Raw genomic sequence first — 20,716 nt, forward strand, 5'->3', positions numbered from 1 at the left:
GCTACCTGCAGCCGTGGCTCCCCACTTCCCCCCCAGCTGGTGGGGTTTTTCATCCCTTGCAAATGCATCTCGTTGCCAGAGCAAACACCCTGAGCATTTGCTTTCCTCTCCTGCAAACGAGCCCCCGACAGCCCGCACCTCTTAGCAGGACAACTCATTTCTTTGGAAAGTGATAGGTGGAAAGACCTCTCCTCTTTTGCTAAATTTTCTAGAAAAATACTGCTTTACTTTTGGATCAACTTCTCTCCTAGGAGGAACAAATGTAGAGGCAACACAAGTTACCTCCTTAAGCTCCTCTGGACTCCCCCACCTCTTCCAGCCTCGTTGGCTTCCGCAATCTGATTAGACCGGCCTGTAAATGGGCTTAAGTCATATTATAAAGAGCAAAAAAAGATGGGGAGTTGGTGAGGGACCTCACAACGTAAGTAAGAGTGGATGTGTAAAGGTGTAAATTCAAATGCGTGGGGAGAGTTTTCCAACTACCTGCTTCACTTTGAACTCTCCCTGCATCCTCATCTCACAACGTGAACGGACACTCATGGAGTAGCCTGCGATATGTAACCAGAAGAGTACTACCCACAAGTTATTTTGAGTGGTTCCTGCCTTCTGACTCTTTCTGCTCCCCTTCCCCCCCAAAAAAAACCCAACAAAAAAAGCCAAATGCACTTACATGTTCAAGAAAACATGGTCCAATTTCGCTGAGGTGGGGGTCCTCATTGTTGTATTGTTTCTCCAAGTCCCGGACAAAACCCATCTGAAATCTGTAGATGTCTTCAATGTTGCCAAAGATGACCTTTAGCTGTTCATCACTGAACATATCCCTCCTCTTCCGGCACTGCTTTAAATAACCCTGCAAGGAGTAAGAAAGAGCAATGCATAAAATAACCCGAACTCTGGCAATCCCAGGAGAGCAGCAAGAAAGAAAACACTTCTTGTTTTAGATTTAAAAAAAAATAGTTTGGCACTTTTACTGATACAACTCCCAGACTTTTCTTGAGGAGGTAGCAAGTAAAAACAGAATCAGAAGACGGCTCTGAAGACAAAATCCACTTGTTAAGGCACAACAATCTCCATCGACTCCTGCCTATGACTTGGCATGCGATAAGCAAATCACACCCCTTTTTCGGCAGACGATGCTTCACGTGCAGCTTTTGGCACTTACAACTGCTGTTCCCACTGCAGCCTACAGCACAATTCTTGCTCCGGACCCGCCAGAACCACTAGCCGCAGGGCTGGCCGGCCTGTGTTGGTTGATGCTGGAGACCGCATGCGTAGGAAAGTGAGAGCGTGCGGAAGACAGTGCTGGGTCCTCAGCATCCTTCGGCACGCTGCACGGAGCAGTTCTGCTATGGGAAAGTTCCCCCCACTTTCTCAACCACCACAGCCTGAAACCGCTCCGTCCCGACCCGTGGGCAAAATTTGGCCGATAGCTCCAAAGAGATGGGTCCGAGTTTTGCACGCCCGTCCCTTCAGAAATCACTGCCCCGCGGCACGCGATGTTCTGGGGAGCTCCTACAAACGCTGCCGTCCCCCCACCCTCTGCAGGGGCGCACGGCTTATAGAGCTGCCAGGGCCCGTTTGACCGCCTGCCCGCTCCGATTTCTCTGTTTGGCCGCAGTAAGCAGGACGAGGAAGCTGCCAACCGTGCTGAGCAATACTCTGCTAACGTCTAGCCGCGTGCCCTTGGTCTAGCGAGAGGGCGCACACGGTGCACCCTTGCTTCAGCACCGAGCGAAAACGCATCTGAAGCCTGCCGCTAGCCAAGGGCCAAAAATACATCCAAGCATGCCAGCTTTCCCCGATTTTTTAGGCAACGTGGTTTATCCTGCTATTATGCATCTTCCCACGTAGGGGAGACCGAAGCGGGAGAGCTGGTTGAGCGCGACGCAGGAGGGCTGGCGGGCATTTCGGCTTCCCGGCCGCCGGGCGAGGGAGCAGCCGCGGGCGGCAGTGCAAGCTGCGGATTAATGCCATCTAGAGGAAAGCAGCACTATTTTAACTTTTGCTTCCTGCTCTTCATTCGATTCCCCCAAATCCGCTATTCCAAGGAGCGTAAAATGAGGGAGAAATTTTGTCCTGTTTTCTCAGCTATCACCTTGCTTTGCTTTTCTTCCTTTCTTAAGCGGGACTAGAGGAAAGGGCTTTGTGCCCTGCTTTGTACAAACATCAGGGTCTCTTATTGAGTCTATAGGCACGAAAGATAAATGGTGAAAGAGAGAGGAAGAATTTGGATGCAGAGAGTTTAAGGAAATTCTCCAAAATCACAGTATGAATCTGTGGTGGAGCTGGAAGTCCCAGCCCAAAGCAGCAATATAAAGATCCTCCTTATTTATTCTCCATCTGCCCACAATACTGGTACTGTGGCCAAGCTCAGGGGGACATCACACGTGAACTTATCCCTGAACTCACCATCCTGGTCTCATCTGGATCATGAGGAATCCAAACGCGCTCACTCGGAGCACACGTGGTCTAGGGGACGGGGTGACACAGCAAGGCTCAGGATGGCCTGGGCTGTATTTCTGCCCCTGCCACTGACCCGTGTGCCATTGCGCAAATCACTTCACCCCTCTGTGCTTTGCCTGTCTTCATGATTTAGGCTAGAAACCTTGTAGGGGCCAAATATCAAGTGCTATATGCTGTCCTAGTCCCACCTGTGGCCTCTCGACTGAAATGACAACAACATGGGGGTCATCACGAGACGACTTTGTCCTTTATTATATACGGAGAGGAAAAAAAAAAGGGAAAAAGTGCCAGCAGCTCCAGTGGAACGGCTATATTTGGGAACTATAGATGCTTAGTCACAGAGATGAGCAGCCAGCTGGTGACACGCAGCTGCTGAGAGACAATGCAAACTATTGCAACGCTATAATAAACCGTCCTTCAGCCTCACCATGCGGTTCCTGGGAGGGAGAACTTCAAATAGATGAGTGATAAATGTAACTTTGGCCAACCTGGCAAAGAGCCGACCTCTGAAATGTCCAGCTAAAGGATACCATATAATGGACTGGCTTGCTTCTTCAGCTGGGAAGCCTGGGTTACGGACTACCTTTCGCGTTTGCTAAATCTAGGTCTCTTTGCTTTCAGGGTTTCCTTGGGAGCTCCTTGCTGACTCATTTTCCTGGGTTTCCCTCTTTCATTTATCAAGGCCAGAAGGAATGGGAGCAGGCTGGTTCCCAGGTTGCAGGACAGTTGCAGGGCAAATAAAAATCCAAGCTAGCAAGGAATAACGCAAAATGCTTTCTGCGCTGCTTTTCACGATTACCTGCTGATCCCAGTACAGCTAAAAAAGCCACGTGGACTTGCCTCCCAAGGGCAGGCTCTCGGACCCTGGCTGGGGTGCCAGCAGCGCTGAAGGACTGCTGCAAGCCGGCCTCCCTTCTCGCATACCCTGTTCGGTGAAATCAGTCAACAGCTGATTTATGTGAACATCTTTCAGCCCTGGGGTTGCTATTGACAGCGACTATTGTCTTGAATATTCCCCATCCTCTCCGCTCATCGCTTTACCTAAGTCACGTGTTTCAGAAAGCTGAAGCAGCACATTTCTGTACAGGCACCTATAAAACCACAGGGACAAAATAAATGCACGCACGGAGTTCCCAAGCCCTATCCTGTGCCCAGCCTGTGCATTTGGATGGTTGATTTCCAGCACAAGTGAGCAAATGGCAGACTAAAGATTTATATATAAAACCCAGCAAGCACCAGCTAGAAGGCTGCTGCATAGTTTTTCCAGTAAATTTACTTCTGTTACATAAAACAATGTCATCTTCCTCCTGCTCGTTCCATCAGGTTTGCTCAGAGAAGGGATAGCTGACTGACAAGCAGACGTTGCAGAGTGTTTTGCTCAATGAATACCTAAAAATAGCTGTCAAACTGTCTCCCTTCAAAGTACTTTTCCATGTAGTCCCTAAGGCATAGACCAAAGTTGGAAAGTATTGGTAGGAGGTTAAGTGCTAAGTTCTCTCCACCCTGGAGCGGGTACAGGGTGAGTCAGGAGAGGTGTCCAATCCACCTACCCTTTTCCTTGTCCTGCTGAGAGCAAGGTGAAGGAGGAGATGAAATTCCAGTTTCCTTCCATTTCTGAGCCAGCTTGGAGGAAAGCTTGCCTTTTTGACCATCCTTTAATTTGGACAGCACTAGGCTCTAGACTAGTAGACTAGCAGTCTAGGCTCTAGACTACTTTAGACTAGTATCTAAAGATACTGCTCTCTAGAGCAGGGGCCACAGCATCGGGGCGAGCATCATGCGTGAGCACGATGTGCTATGCAGATACTCACACATCAAGAATAAGCACAAGAGCAAAGTTCAGGCTGTGTGAATCAGAAAGGCAAACTAGAGCCGCGTCTGCTCACAGGACTCTAAAGCGCTTATTCAAATAGCTGCCAAGAGCAGGTACTGAACATCAGGCACATAACGGTGCACCGGTTCCTCCCCGCTCCTATTCCCCATCGGCACCGCTGATTCTTGAGACGCAGACTGTGATTGCCATGGGGCCCACCTCAAATACATAAAGTCCAGCCGCAACATAACCTGGTTCCTCAAAACGGCAGCCAGCTCCAAAACAGAAAGACTAGATGTACACAAGCAGGCTGCAAAAGACAGCTACAAAACTGTGCATTGGGGAAAATACATATACATATTTTATATCTAGCTAGCTAGCTATACAGAGAGAGGGAGATAAAAAACGTTGTAGGTTTACACGTTCTTCTGAACTACTGGGATGCTTGCTAGCAACGCAGCAATCTGTCCACATGCCGCCGATTCCCCATTAAGCCAAAGAGCTTTCCACTGAGCCTCCCTCCAGTTGGGTACCTGCTACGGAGAAGCTGGTCATGAAGGGCCAGCAGCTCCCTGTCCGTGGTCCTCTGAAGATGGACAGCATCTCTGCCAAGAACGTTTCACACTGCTTGGCTCGGAGGCAGCACAGATAAGTGGTCGCTCTCTGTCTCCGGGAATGAGTCAAGCTAACGTCACCCAGACCACGTGACAACTTGTCCCGTCAGCTCTGCACAGCAGACTCAGCTTGACGTGTTAAGCTGCAACGAGGAAGTTGGCCACGTGACATTCAGAGCTGGCCTGGCACCAAAGCAACGCTTAGGCGGAATCCAGTCAAAATTATAAAAAAACAAATGCAAAATGAGATTAATTGAATTCACCCTTGCATTCTTAATCCGTATTCTGGTCCAAACCCTCCAGGGCTCCTCCCCGGAGCCCTGCTGTGGCTTCTCCTCCCGCTGCAGCTCACGTCACCTCCTTTGCCCCTGCTCTCGCGAAGGTGCCTCCCGGTTTGAGCGTCGCTGCTGCTCTCCCCGTGTCACCCCGCATCAGGCAGCGGCCCGTCAGCCTGCTGCTCAGGGCTGTGCACGGCGCGTCCTCCCGACGTCCCTGCCCTTTGCACCAAAGGGAGCTGCAGGTGTTCAGGGCATCTGCGGATTGTGACCGCAGCCCGCGGGCTCCTGGTGGCAGGGAGGACATCTTTGCACGCCGGGAGATGGCCATGCATATCTACGGGGTTTTACAGGACAGGGAGCGAGCAGCGCTGCCTGCCATTAAAGCTGGCTAACGCTACCCATTACAAAAGCCCAGTTTTCAGTAGCTTGTTATTTTCCCACGGTCTAACTCTTAAGCCCAAAATTCCTACTGCTGGATATTTCCCTGAGGCTAAATTCTTTTTCCTTTTTTTTTTTTTCCTTTCTTTTCCCTTTGGGGATATTTCAGAAGAATGACCCAGCCACTCCTGATAACGCAGCCCAGGGAAAAGATGGCATTTTACCTCTACTGTAACTCTTCACGAAACGGTTTCACCGGGCAGCAACCGGACCTTCACACTCTAAGCGAGGGCACAGCAGCAACAGCCGCGGGGGCTGCGGCGCTGTGCCGTGACGGGGAATACCCCTCCGAGCCAGCCGCGTTGCAAAGCTCTCCGCTTGCACAGGTCATTTTTATTCCGGTGCTGGCTAGCTTTGGAGCTCCTGACTTGGCAGGACTAGCGCGATGGGTGTTATGAATAATAACACGGCGTATAATAATATACCAGCAGGTCCCGGGAACGCATCCGAAAGCAGAAAAGAGCAATCTGAGGGCTCTTAATCACCTAGCGGGGGCTACAGTCTTGCGATAACAACCACCCATCTTAAGGTGCCTCACTGCCGGTAGGACTTGTTATTCATTACAGTGCTGAGGATATAACTGCACGGCGCTAAACTCGATACTAAATCAGGCTCAGCCTTCACCACCCAGCCAGAATTCCTCTTTCATCCCCTCCAATTCATCATAACGCAGCTGTTTGCCCTGACGCCTTAAAATAAGGAGCAAAGGGAAAGGGGGGATTTGCCACTGCCAGCAGCACTTCTGCCTCTCATCAGTACTTGTCTGGAGACTACTCGTTCTTCGGCGCAGATAACACCTCTAGATGAATCCAGCCACTAGCACTGAGGGGTGCTCAGGCTGGCCCACATCTCTCCATCTCCAGCCACCCTCCTCTTCCGCACAGATTCAGTCCCGTCAAGCTACGCAGAAAGAGCCGGCCATGATTTAGCTGCCTCTGAGCCTTCTCGAGGCAGAACGGATTGCTCTGATTAAACTGAGCAAAATGAGATTTTCCCCAGCAATGGGCAGCCCATCATTTTGCAGATGAGAACGCCCAGCGCAGTCTTCTTCCTTCTTTTGTAGATGAGGCAGCTGAATCATTCCCTGGTACTCTACCTGGAGGGCAGATTTATCCCCTCAATACCGTTCTGTATCACACAAAGCAAGGTAAGAGCCTTAGAGATCTCCTTCACGTACAGGGCATATCGTTAGGTGCTGAAAATCAGTGTCACTCGACAGAAGTCACCGAAACTATGCCCTTCTGCACCTGTTGAGAGTCTGACACGGCAGAGGCATGGTGACATGGCTGGCAAATGCAAGTTCAGGGTTTTTTTTCTTTTTTAAACAGTGCAAATGCAGGCAAAGAAACAGTATGTGGAGAAGTGCCGGCAGTTCTTCACTTCTGTGCAAACACCTCTGACTGAAATAACACAGTGAAATTAAGCTCCTCTGTTCCCAAACTGAAATCCCAAGACTCTTCCATCCTTGAAAAGCATCACAGATGCCTTTTGCATGGCTGCTTGTCAATCGAAAAGTGGCAAACTGGAAGGGAGGAGGAAGAAACGTTCTGAGGAAGATTCATAAGGGACCCCACCACTCGGATTCTGCAAAGCCTGGGCACAGCATCATTAAATCCCAAACCCTCAGAGGCAGGAGCTGAAAGCCGCCGGCTTTGGTTTTAGAGCTAACAAACTTCTGCCTCCAGGTGATGGGAGCACTCCCCGCACCCAGCACCCAAGGTGGCTGCACCGCTCCAGGGCGCAGCCTGGTGTTCCCCTTCCCAAGCACCCAACGCCGCACACCCTTGACGTTGGGCTTTGCTCGTGCCATGAAGGCTGTGTTGCAGGACACTAAGGCGTTGTGGATACTACTCCAGACCGACGGTAACTGTGACATAACGAAGGAGAACTGGGTTGAGGACGCAAGGGATCGGGCTTCAAAGCCAGGGATCATCTGCTTGCAGCTGCCCTTACACTACATAAATCTGACGTACTTCAGTTCCCGCGGTGACGATGTTTCGCTCTTCAGCTCACTGTACGCAAAGCCAAATAGGAGCCATCCCGAGCAAGGGGAAATTGCGAACGCGATGTGAAAGACAGGGATGAAATGGTTAACAAATTTGTTTAATTACAACCTAATTCCCTCAATCATGAGTTCCAAAGCAGTTGGCAATGAGATTTAATTAAGGGGAACGCTTGAAAGATATCAACCTCATCATTTTTTCAGTCAAAGAGGTATGGAAAAAGATCCAAAAACTGTATTTTTAGTTAATACAAACTAAAGCTAATTAGCAGATCTAGTAGAAAATACTCAGAAGTATCAATATTTATTGACAGATACTGCTCCTCTATTATACATGCTAATTATAAACACACCGCATCTCCTTCTCCCATCACCCACATACAAGCGTGTCCCCAGCTCTCCACGGCCCACCATACGTCTAGCTGTGGCACCTGACCCACCCCGCTGCGCGGTCCTGGCGTCACAACCCCCCCGTACCTCGCAAATGTCCTTGAGGTGCTTGATATAGTGGCGCTCTGTGCTCATGATTTCGTTGATGACGTTGGCTCTCATCTGGTCTCGGTTCTGGAGGGTCCTGCCGAGACAGAGGCAGTCGGCGCTTGGATCCAAATGGCCATTCTGCACTTCGCTGGTTCCTTCCTCCACTCCGTCCTCTTGGTTCACCCATAGCTGCGAGGAGAAGAGGGAAGAGCAAGAGGTTTATTGGGAAAAGCATCGGGAGAGCACCAACTGAAGACTGGCTTGGTAGTTGACTGGAGGACACAGAGAGATCTTAATTAAAATTAAAAAATGACCATATGAAGGCGTAACTGGACTGCTGGATGCCGTCAGGTGCAGTGAACCAAGATGTGCTCACACGCACAAAGGACCAACCTAAAGAAAATTGCAGTTATAAACATGTACCATTACTTTCCCTGGTTCTCACACACCATCGCTTAGGGTCTGCTCTGACAGGAAGAAATCTGATGAAGAAGGATCACTACATTTCCACGGAATTTTCTTTCCATCACCAAATAAACAGCATATATGGAAGCTGTAACCTAAAAGATAACGCTAACTCCTAGTCTCTTTGAACAAGGCTGCTCTCTGCACACAGCGTATGGATCAAGCAGCCTCCTTTGGTTACCTTCTCCCCCAAATAAAATCTGCTTAAAATGACTCTGTTGACTCAAAGTGGGCTCGACAAAGTTTGCAAACAAACATTACCTAAAACACACAGAAATACTGTGATCTTACAAAGGTCACCTAAGTTGCTATGTAAATGAATCAAGTTTTCTTCTCAACAGTCAATGCCCAAAATACTGGAGGACTTGAAACTTAAAAATACATCTACCTGTAAAACAGCGAAACTGTCCAAGCAAACAGGAGGGCAGACAGAGAACAAATGGCAGAGTTAACCTAACCTTCTAATCTTGTTTTCAGCTCTAATAGTTTTCAATCATTTCCCATTATTCAGCATAAATTCCATTTTTGATATCTTGATCGTAAAAGGCTGCGTTCCTTTACATTGGTCAAGCGAAGAAACCTGAAATAACCTTCCTCGCCGAGCTCTCTTCCCTGTTTTGCTAACCAACGATTGCATTTTGCTCAACAACATCTCCTCTTTTTACAGCTCTCACATTTTGTCTTCCTATGGTGAGTTTTAAAGGTCAAGAAACGGAGATTTTGGAAGAAAACCCATCTCTTCTCCAGCAGAATGTTAATGGTGCAGCAAACTTAACAACAACTGCAGTTCAACATGAAGCAAACACTAAAGTCATCTGTTCTCCTGATCACTGGCTAGGCGACGGGGAGGGAAATCAGGGGAGGTGAGAAAAGCCCAAAGTGGGAACACGAGCCACAGCACATGGACGAAGCAAGGAGTCCAAGGGCTTAAACGCATGCTAGAAGCGAGTGTTCACGGAAACGCCGTGCAGCTCCGGGTGCCAGAGGAGGTGACTTTGGTGACCAGAGCCAGTTGCAGCCACGCCGGCTTAGACACGCTGGAGGTGTCGCTCGCCTCCTCTCCGTGCCCGGCCGATGCAGCGCGCTGGCGAGTGGCTCTGCCTGTTCCCCCCTAGGTCTTTCCCACGGGACGGGGTATTTTCCACCCTCGCAGAGCTCTCCGGCATGGCATCTGCTGCAGAGATGGTGCAGGTCTCGTCCCCTCCGCTTGCCTGCCAATGCCACCCGGTTTGGGGGCTGCATGCAGCTCTTTGAAGGATCTTTGGATGACTTCCCTTGGCGGTAAGCACCTGGGGCTGGGCTGACCCCCGGGGTCCTGCGAGGGTCGGCGCTGAACTAGCAACCTCATTCCACCCCAAAACGAGGGCATCGAGGACACAAGCCCTCTCCAGTAACCCCCCACCCTCCGCTTTGGAAGAGGTTTCAATTACCCCTGGACGGAGCAAGGCTTCACGCCCGCGAGCCGTGTTTTATGCTGAAAAACAAACTTCCAAGAGCCGCTTCCGAGTAAGCGCCGTGCCGGGGTAGACCGCCAAAGCGCTCTTGGGGGACTGATTTACTTCCAACAGTGCCATTGATTTTAGCAGGGGCTCGGCTGCAAAAACCCAGGGGCCGTGCTCGGGAACAGAAAACGGGCCAGAGCTGTGAAAGGCGCAATTGCGCCGGCAGGCCTTTGAGGGATACAGCCCAGCGACAGCTTCATTGCTGTTCCGAGCCAAATACACGTTGCAAATCAAGCGGCACCGAGGTAGACATTAAGCCCTCAAATCCTGTTTGTGGAAGTTAAAAATATCTTCCCAGCCTACCTTTCTGCTGCTAGGAAAAGGTGTTTTGCAGCTCTCCCAAACCCAAGTGGAACAGCTCATTACCAAGGGCCATGATAGTCCAGCCAGTTTTGCAACGGAGGATATTTAAAAAAAAAAATCTCTATTTTCATTAAAAGAAAAAAAAAGCAGGGAAGATCTAATCTTCATAACAGCGGAAGGGAAAAACCTGGAAAGCACAAGTCCAAAAGGCTCTGAAACTGTAAGGCGAATACCAAAACTGCAACTTTCATGATTTCTGAAAACCTCACAACTCGGTGCGCCTGGCGGGTGCCGTACAAACACTCACAGCTTCCAGAGCTGGGAGTCTCAGGAGTATGGCTTTTTGTTTTCTTAATGAAATGTTTGCTCTTTCCTGTCAGGATTCACGCTTCCAAAGGGAAAAACTTGCAGTTCTAGTCCAGATGACTTCTGGTTTAGATTAAAAACACATGCAAAGACGTCATCTTTAAGAGAGGAAGCCAAATGTTTCTCGCATCCAGCACTCTCCAGCCTCAACTGCTGGAAAGAGCAATCCCATTGCAGCGTTCAGCACGTCTGCTTTTTGTCTTAACCTCGAAACTTTGCTAATATCTGTTTTATATCAGCAGGGGATTCACTGGCTTTCTCTTGCGTTATTTTAGTGTTATTCTTTCAGGTGGCGCTGGGTGTCTGAAATTACCCTGACAGTCTTTATTCCCAGGAGTTTCAGGCAAGATTTGCAGTCTCTCAGAGGTTAGTGCTTTCAGGGAGAGAGTTCACCTTCTGCCTGTTTATCCAAACCAGCCAAAATCTTCAAGCCATGCCCCTTGCTTTTGCTCAGGGACACGAATCCATCTCCTTGCAGAGTGCTCAGTAACTCTAGTAAGGGTCATTCTTCCAGGGGATCACTTTGAAATTTGGACCACAGCTCAGAGAAGATGAGTTACCTTCCTGGCTCTGCTGCTGACTTTGGGCCAATCACTTAAACTATAAAATGGGGATAATCTCCTTTACCAGTTATATTATTCATGAATATTTTTGAGGTTCCCAGACTGTATGTTGAAGAGGGGCATGAAAAAGGCTATGCAAAATCCTAACATGGACTTAACACATCACTGTGGGCTTGCCCCATTCTCATAGTCAACCATGGGCAATCCTTTGGCTAGGTGGACCTTTGGTCTAACGCAATATGGCTGTTCTTACGACTTCAGCTTTTGGATTTGTACAGCTCTCAGATCCTCCTGTGCTCTTGCGAAGAAGTGGCTGTGCTGCACCTGGGCTAGGAAAAGTTACACTGCTTCCAGTGGTAATTGTGTCCTCCGACCCAACGCCACCACCGCAAGCCAGATCCTCTATGCTTCACTGACCTGCTCGCTCAGACCTCAATGAGGGTACGCTGGAGGCGACAGTGAGGTGGAAAAGGCAAACTGTGGGTGGTGCTACTTTTCCCCAGTACCTTATTAAATGTCATATTCAGTCGATCTAGACCATACTCCAAAGGTTGCTATTTTTGCCCAGTCCCTGTTCTCTAGGATTTAGACACATGCAGCTCTCCTGACATCACCCTCCTGCCTGAAATGCTTGACCTCCTACTGCTGCAAATAAGAACCGAGATAGCACAAATGGCAAAACACCTCTCCTTTTGCCCAGTGACTTTCTACTGTGCACTGGACACAAGTGCAATGAGTTGCCTCCTGCCCAGTGCAACAAAGTCTGTTTGGTAAAAGCAGCTTCAAAACTCTACTTTCTTTCCCGTTTCACCTCATATCTCCAGCCTTCCCTGCTCAAGACAGGTAGCTGCCAGCCCTGCTAAGCACCTGTGATGCCTTCCCCATAAAGGCGATGGGAATTCAGTTCCCTGACTGCTTGTCAGCTCTGCCACTCACTCTGTTTTCAAGAAGTCTCTCCAGGCTCCTGTCCCGTCTTCCCAAGGAATTAGGGGTTGTGGCTTGGAGCAGACCTGCATCCAACGCCTTCTTTTTTTGCAAAAAAAAATAACAACAGCTGCTCAGCAACCATCAACAACCCTACAATAATAAATCAGCCTTCAGTGCCTTTTCCAACACCTCTGCAATGCAAAAAAGCATGGGCACTGACATAATACAGCACTGCGGATGTCTCCCCCACACGCTTCTAAAGGTCCGGCATGCCAAAAAGATGGAGCCTGCCCTGATAAATTGCCGTTAGAAAACCATTTCAGACTCTTCATATTAAGATGTTGTTAAAAGAATCCAACAAAAACTACGGGAAAATTCCGGGTTGCATAATGCGAGCGCTAAGCGATGCTTCACACTGAAAGGCCACCCTACACGTGGAGAACAGCCTTGTCACGAGTCTTGCAGCCCTATTTCAAAACTCAGCCCTAATTAGGAAGTCATGACTGGTTCCTGCATAACATCATAACTTGCAGAGGCAGAAAAGAGCAAAATCGTCAAATAAAAAGCCCCTCTTGCCTAAGGACCCGGTTCTAGGAGCCAGGGGGAGCTGATCATTTCATTGTGCTGGTTAATACTCTATGTGATTTATATAAAATCTGTATAAAAGTGATTTATCAGTTTGCAGCTATACCCAAATGGTGCATAAAATCACCACATGGCACCATTCCAACATTAGCTGACCTGTAATTATTATATATTTAGACTGCTGAACGCATACACTGTATATAGAGGACATTTTACTTGAACAGGCATTGAGGGCTGATGGGCTCGTAATAATCAGAACGCATGATAAAACAAACATTTTAGCAGCCATCTGGATTATTAATCTCCCTCCACTGGAGATTTGCAAGGACAAAACCAGCAGATAATGCGTCACCCCTGGATGCTAGCTCACAAATAAGTAATGCGATGGATTAAAGATACAGATCCTTCCAGGGGGGTCTTGCATCCCACCGAACCTGCCCTCACGAGTGACTTGATCATAAACACCAGTGCAAGAAGCCCAAACCTTGTTTTGAAGAGCTAGAATTAGTGTCATTAGCCATCCAACAACTGCAGGGCACTGTAGGATACTCCAATAACCCCGCGGGAATAAACTGCAGCACAGAGCCTCGAGACTAATTTGTATCCCTTGCCGTCCTCTCCCGGCGCACGGGAGCTGCTCTGGGAGCTACAGGCTTTGCCCTCTCTCCCTTCTCCCCTAAGCTGGTGGTTTGCCAGCGCTGTGGCTGGTCTTCAGCCGCACACATGACACACATATGCTGTTGGACTCTACTGTACTAGCACTATCCCTCGCTCATCTGCCGTAAAGGAGCGCATAGAAACGCCAGCCAAGGACCAGAAGCCCCCGGTGCAAAGCTCTGCGTAGCTAAAACAGCCGCAAATGTCAATCTCTGCAGGTCACTCCAACAGGCAGAGCTTGCCCTGCCCTCGAAGTAACGCGCAGCCTGTCCCGGGCTCCCCAAACGCCCGGGGCAGCTGCTGCTGTCTCAGTGCGAGTGGGCAAATAGATACAAAACTCCTTCGGGCTTCTCCTTGCCCTGGTTGCAGAGAGGAGGCTGGGATTTGGCAGCGGGCAAGAAGCCCGGGGATGCTAAGAGAAGTCCCAGCAGGCGCCCCTGCCACTAGCCACCTTCCCATGGGCAGGCCACAGGCAGAGTGGAAAGCAGGGGACTGTGGCTGGGATGCCCCGGGCTCAGGGAAAACAGGGATCGCAGTTGGGGTCCCAACAAAGACCATCTTCTCCCCATAGCCTCTTCCAGAAGGAGGAACAGGGCATTTGGCCCTACAAAGAAAGGCAGTGAAGCAAGTTTCTTCCCTCCGTGGTCCTACCACCATTTTCTCCTACAGCCCCAATTTTCCCCTCTGGCTCTAACCTTGCTGTCCTTCACCTCCCTCCACCTCCCTGAACCTCTTCCTTCCCTCCCTCCTGCAACTACCCAGCCTCCCCAAGCCCACTCCCAGCTCTTTCCCTAAGACTCTCCATTCGCAGCGTCACGAGTTCCTGTTCTCCAAGTTAAGAAACGCCCCTCACTCGTTTCTGAAAAAGGAGAAGCCAGGGGACTGCTTCAGACCCTGTATCCTTGAAAGATGAACAAAACCAGCTCCAGGAAGGCTGCCCCGGGCTTCCTCTCTGTGTCCAGCAGGCGAAAGGCACTGACTCCCGAGGGCTGGAGCAGACCAGATTTACGGCCGGCGACGTGGCGGTGCCTGCCCGATAGATGCTCCGGCACTGCAAACACGTGCTACATTTTATTTCTAGGATACTGTGAGTTAGGGCTTAGACTCCCAGATCCCCAAAATCAAGAGTCCCCGGTCTGTGATGTTACACATGACAGGCAAAAGGTAGGAGCCGAAGCTCAGCTGCTCAAGCAGCTTGTTGCAGAAATCCTGCCAGGCTGAGGAAGTTTGCACTTTTTTTCACTAGGGACTGGATCTTCCCGACCAACACGCTTGCTTGGCTGAGGATGAGGACTGCAAAAACTCGTGCCGATTTGGCCTCATGCAAGGAATGGCCTCGAAACAATCTGGTTTTGCACCTGCAAAGCAGCTGGTACGAGGAAGGGCCCAACTGCCGGCATTTGAACCTTTGGGGATCTGACAGATGCCGAGCGGCCTGAGTGGCTTTAGTTGTCACATTAGTGGCATCTGCAATTAGCACAGGCTGCGTTTGGATGCTAAAACACTGCTTGACTTTAAAAAACCCCTGACAATTTGTCTGCAGAGCATCCTGTCACCCTGGCACGCCGCTCGCTCCGCGTGCGATACCTCCACCAGAAGCTATTTTTATGCTGGATTTGCCACAGGAGAATAAAACCTCCTTTACGAGGCACTGACTCTGCAGCAGACACTGCAGCGCGTATCGTGTTAGTTGCCCAACAGGTGAATCCCGCTTCGGCGCCGTCCCCGTTCTCCCTGGGAAATCTCACCTAGATGCCGCCACGATTGGTGCTAAGCAAACGCAAATCCAACGACGGCAGCTGACTGAGAAGCAAAGAAATCAGTCTAAAATTACAGCGCTCAGGGAAACCTAAGGAATGATGAGAAAGAAGGCGGCGCATCGCTGCACCGGTACCCCCCTGCGTTTTCTGCTATGTAAGAGGGTACCGACCACAAGGAGTTTATACACAATTTTTGCTGAAGGCTTTGGGGGGAGTTATTATCCTCCAATTCACCCCAACACCTTGACAGCCACTGGGCACTACGGGAAGTTGCAGTAGAGCTTCCTCAACCCCAGATTTGCTCCTTAGCTTGGCTTGGTAAATACGAGAAGAAGTCACCACTGTTGAGGTGCTAGGAAATATTTTCAGGAAACTCTATCTGCCTACTGGCATCCAAAGAGATTAAGGACAGCTGTATAACAAAATAAATCCCCTTCTCCACCCAAGAGGGGTGCATTCTGCTGTGTCCGTCTCTAGGGTAAGATCGCACAATAATAAAAATCAGCAGATTTTCATTTTTGGACTTTTTTTCCCCAGAGCCCAAGCATGATCCTATCTAGTTTTCTGGTTTTGGAGTGTTTGAATCTCACATGAGCCATTTTGGAGATGTGATGCTGGGCTCTGCAATCAGGGACTTTGCTCTGAGACCATCTTTATTTTCTGAAGGAGACCTTAAAGTATGGCAACTGTCTGATTTGCAGTACTGGAGTATTATTCTGTGCCTGCAGAACACACAGAATTCCTCCCTACAAATGCTAATCCTAATTTTTTGAGCTCGCATGTGAACACGGACGTGCTGGTATGCAAAAACTCATTTGCACAGCATCACATAAAGACAGCCCAGGGCTATGCCCTTCATGAAGAGTTCCTCCATGAAAAAAAGAGCCTCAAGCAACTCCCTCACTACAAGCACATGAAATCCTTTGCAAAATACCTGCTGTTTTCGTGACCGTGCCTCCCCCCCTCTCGGATCCCTCCAGTTGACGGGACATTCAAAGACACCGAGCAGCTAATTCCAAGGTTGACTTCTGTGTCCTGCAAGAGCACTTCTAAATGGTTGCCTGGCATGTTCACTTAACAACAGACGCTTAAATACAAGGTAGATATCTTAATCTGTCTGAACCAGCTCATCATCCAGCCTTCAGTCTGGTTCTGGAGTTCTCATCTGCCTCTCTAATGATTTAAGGCTTTTCATAACTTGTTTTCTCTCTGAGGGCAGCAGCTTCCTACAGGAAATCATTCACCATTGTTTACTAAGCTCCAAATTTTACTTTTCCTCTATTTTGCTTTTTCTCTTCCCAAAAAAGCATCACTATGTCATCCAGTTTCTCCTTGAAAGCTCCCGTGCTCCCCCAACTTTATGACTTTCATCTCTCCCACTTCCTTCTAGCCCAGTCTCCAGCTACAAAGCAGATAACGGCGGCCTTAGGCACACAGAGACAACAATTCCCGTCCGGGCAGGCAAGTCGAGTGCAGTATTTGCGTGCACGAACCCCCCTGAACTGTGCATGTAAGAGAGGCCGAGGGAATCGGCAGGTTAACGCTTTCCTCTGCACTTGCAGATGCGAATTGTTCCTGCTAGGAGATTTTGCGAGTGCCAAATTCTTTGCCAAAGATTTTCATGTGATCTGGCTGCGGAGCAAGACGCGTCAGACATCTCATCGCAAACTAGGTTTTCCAGGCCAGTTTTGCACTCAGAAGTGATCCAAATGACTTTCAGAGGAAAGTAACTCTGCAGTGATCTTGTACTGCAACTCTGTTAGTACCTATGAGAGACCTGCAGCCTTAAAATGTCCTGAAATTATTCCTGCTTGGTTTTAGAGACCACAGCTCTGCCCTGTCTCTTCCTATGTGAATCACTGCTTGTTTCGCTGTTTTGATCCTCTGCTAGGCAACTTGTTGTCCTGTTTTCCTCCTATACTCGCGTAAGAAAAATATAGATATACAGGGAAGCAAATATTTTTCTTATGCAAGCAGAACTGGAGCCACCCAGGCTAACTCAGGCAGTTTTCTGGTATCATCTTAAAAAAGCAGGGCTCAAAGCACAACCACGGAGAGAAAAACAGCCTCCTCATTATGAAAGAGCGATCAGGTCAATAAGCAGCGAGAAATACAAGAATAAGGTGGAAGGGAATGAAAAGCAGAAAGGTTGCAGGTTAACTGGTTCTTGGTGGGACCCTGAAGGAGCATAGTCTGGCTGCAGCAGTCCTGCAAGCTCTAGAGGGGTTGCAGGCATCTTCTCTAAAGGCCCCAAAGGCTTTGCAGGCATCTGGTGAGAATCACTCTGTCTTTCTTGGTAAGTAAAGTGGGAGGGGGGGAAAAAAAGGAATATGCAAGAATAGAAATGAAGAGGCAAGCGAGCGACCTCAGCCAGCAGAGGAGAGGAGAACATGACAGCCCAAATGGCAGTTGTTTTCGCAGCACAGGGCAACCGGGGAGTGGGCTGGCTTGCGGCAGCACGCTGCTAGAAATACTGCGCGGGGAAGGCAGCTCCGCTTTGTAAAGCCGCGCGGTGAATAGTCCCCTTCAGCCTCCCTTGCAGAGCTGTGGACAAACTGTGCCAGAACTTCACTCGCCTGGGGTTTTTTTGCAATGCCTGGTACTTATTTTTAAATACTAACTACCATTCGTGGCAGCAAAAACATGCAGTCTCCTTTTTGGGAGCCCATCATTCAGTCCCAGGGCGTGTCTCCGGTCTCGGACCCAGCTGAACAAGTGTCTTGCAGAAGGAGCAAGTAATCTGTCTTCTTGCAGACTTAATGGGAAGATTGATTTTGTTGGAGTAAAGTCAAGCCATCGGGTTGTCACATTAGACAAAATGGGCAAGAAACTTGCCTGGAAAGGCCATCATGATCCTATGCACCAAGGTTCCCTCCAGGATGTTGCTCAGACATTTTTCTCTGGGTTTCATGGTTTGAGATTCATTGATTCATCCCCTTTGTTTTTACCGACTTCTAAAATTACCCTCCCGAGCCTTAGGGAGAGCTGGAAAGCTCAACCAAGCCAAATGATCCATGGCTTTGGGCCCCAGAGTAAGTGGGCTTACTTGTTCAGTTGTATTTTTTAGAAGACAGGATAGCGCAAAACAAGACTGCTACTTAATCCACCATGAACCATACATTTACAACATTACGCAAAAATGGATATTAAGTATTTTCCCCTGAAACACAAACAAGACAGCACTGGTAAATGCATTGAAAAGTTAAACTGGCCCAGATCATTTCAGTCTCTAAACCAAGCGAAAAATAATCGGACAGATTTTTATAATTCAGCTTTTCTAGCTTGCCATAGGGATGAGACGTGCTAGCAACGCAGGTGAGAATATTTTCCCCGATAAGATTATCATCTTGATCACGCCTTGTACAAATCAATTTTCCAAACTGTGACTCACTCCACTGGGAGCCGGGTCAAACTCACGGTGTCCTAGACAACAAAATACTGAACGCTATTTATTACTGTGGGTTTTGGGCTGGGCTTTCTCATGCAGGGAACCCAGGCTCCAGTTCCAGCCCCTGATCTCTTGCTCCTAGAGCTGGCCAGACCTAGGAGAGACACAAGAGCTGCCTAACCAAGCCCCACAGGGGGAAGATACCTGTCCATCGGGGAGCAGAGGGAGGCAGAATCCAGGGCAGGTCTGGATTCCCTAAGCAATGGTCATTATACACCATTAGGAAACACCAGGCCATACATCTTAACCCACTCTTTCTAATCCACAGGGCTATTTCCCAAATAATGTGGTATAAATCCAGCAAAAGCAAAGAGGGATCTTGATGATGCAGGAATGCCCCAAAGAGTAAGGATTCAGGGGGAGAATAAGACAGGCAGAGAGACAAGGCAAATACAGCACCACTTTAGGATGCTGCTTGGTCTTCATTGTGCGCTTCAGAGAAAACAGTCTTCTCCTCCATCGCTACTGAGCTTGCCAAATTGCCTGGGAGGTTCAAAGGAAAGTCATCTTTCAGACAATTTTACAAGGCAAAAGAAATCTTCATTTTTGAACCATATCCCCTAAGCTTCAAAAGGAATTAAATCTCTGATCCCACCTATCGCACCCTCCGCAGAAAGGAGAGAAAAAGGAAGCGGACAAGGTCAATGCTGATGTCTTGACTCCCTGAGGAAAGCTTGAGAGCGCCCTAATAACGTGGCAGGAGCTGACGGCAGCAAAAAGGGTGTCTTCTTGTGCCTTTGCTCTCTTAAGACACAGCGAGCAAATAAATAAAGTGCTGGAATGCTAATTTGTGAAAGGCTGGATCACCACCAGAGCTGCCCGGGTACAGCAAAGCCTACTTCAGCAGAAAACCAGAGACAAGGGACCACATTTCTTGTCCCCTTGAAAAATAACTAAAGCTAGTCACAGACTAATTAGTCAATTAATTCTACATCAAAAACTGCTGGAGAGCCAAAGCTCAACACGGTTTGTGGAGGGGGGAGGGCTGACACCTCCCTGTGCTACATGGAGCCAAGAAAGCTCTCCCCAATACAGGTCTCCTGTAGCCAGCATGGACTCCTAGGCACCCCAAAATCATCTACCCAAAGCCTGCAGAACAGATAACTGGTTTTCCAAAGAAGAATCGCTTAAGGAGAGAGCCCACAACATGCCGAAGCACCCAGCGAAGGTGCTCTGGATCACAGGATTTCATGGGTTACATCCCATTTCCTGGGATACATGGGCCAGCACCCATTCTGGTCACCCTCTACCCCCTCTCATTTCTTTTGAAACCTTCTTTGTTCCCCTTTTGCTGATAGAAGACAGCCACACTGCTGATAGTAAACAACAGTGGTGGCAAATATGGTGGGCAGGACCTTCCTTTTACCATCAGGCCAAACTGCCATTTCAGTCCATTGACCAATTCAAACAGCACTGGCAACGACACACTGCAGTGGGACAAAGAAGAAAGTCACTCACCCTCACGAAGCTGGCGGGAAACCATCCTTCTTCATCATCGATCTGACCCCACCACCAGTCCTTGTTGGAAGCATCCAGGACCTTGATAACGTCTCCTGCTTTAAACGCCAACTCCCGGTTGGCCATGGTGACGTGATCCCATACTGCCTCAGCACTTACAATAGAACCACCACTGATCAGCTTTAAAAACAAAAAAGAGACAGTCAGTAAATGCTCTGTTCCCCAACACAAACACATTCATATCCACAATACAGAAAAAAATGCTTAGCCATAATAAAGCAATTTTTCCCCATTCCGATACCTAATATGGTTGTATGTTCCACCCTCACACGAATAATAAAATATTAATCCAGTCTGCAGCCACCTATACAGACAGCCGTTGTGCTCCTAACCATGTCAGGCCTGGCTTTGAGAGTGCAGAAGTGAACACCACGTGCACACATTCAGCATCTCTCAGGTCCTGGCCCTACACATGTAAAAAGCAACATCCCCCCTCCTCCCTGTCACTGCTAAGCCATATTAATGCACATGCACACCTATCAAGGCACCTGGCTTTCAAGTATAATTTAGTTAGCATAATGTATAGCTGGGAAG

At 48.9% G+C, this 20,716-nt stretch overlaps 1 protein-coding gene across 3 annotated transcripts in view; it reads right to left on the minus strand.

The window, feature by feature from the left end:
- Positions 1-20,716, minus strand: part of ARHGEF9 (Cdc42 guanine nucleotide exchange factor 9) — a 179,807-nt gene that overhangs the window by 47,774 nt on the left and 111,317 nt on the right. For all 3 annotated transcript variants that reach the window (XM_067304382.1, XM_067304383.1, XM_013949133.2), the window contains exons 4-6: positions 20,123-20,302; positions 8,086-8,277; positions 671-850 (exon numbers count right to left, since the gene is read on the minus strand). In XM_067304382.1, coding sequence (XP_067160483.1) covers positions 671-850; positions 8,086-8,277; positions 20,123-20,302 — 552 coding nt within the window. The remainder of the gene's footprint in view (positions 1-670; positions 851-8,085; positions 8,278-20,122; positions 20,303-20,716) is intronic.

This window comes from Apteryx mantelli, chromosome 13 (genome assembly GCF_036417845.1).
Source record: "Apteryx mantelli isolate bAptMan1 chromosome 13, bAptMan1.hap1, whole genome shotgun sequence".
Classification (NCBI taxonomy): Eukaryota; Metazoa; Chordata; class Aves; order Apterygiformes; family Apterygidae; genus Apteryx; species Apteryx mantelli.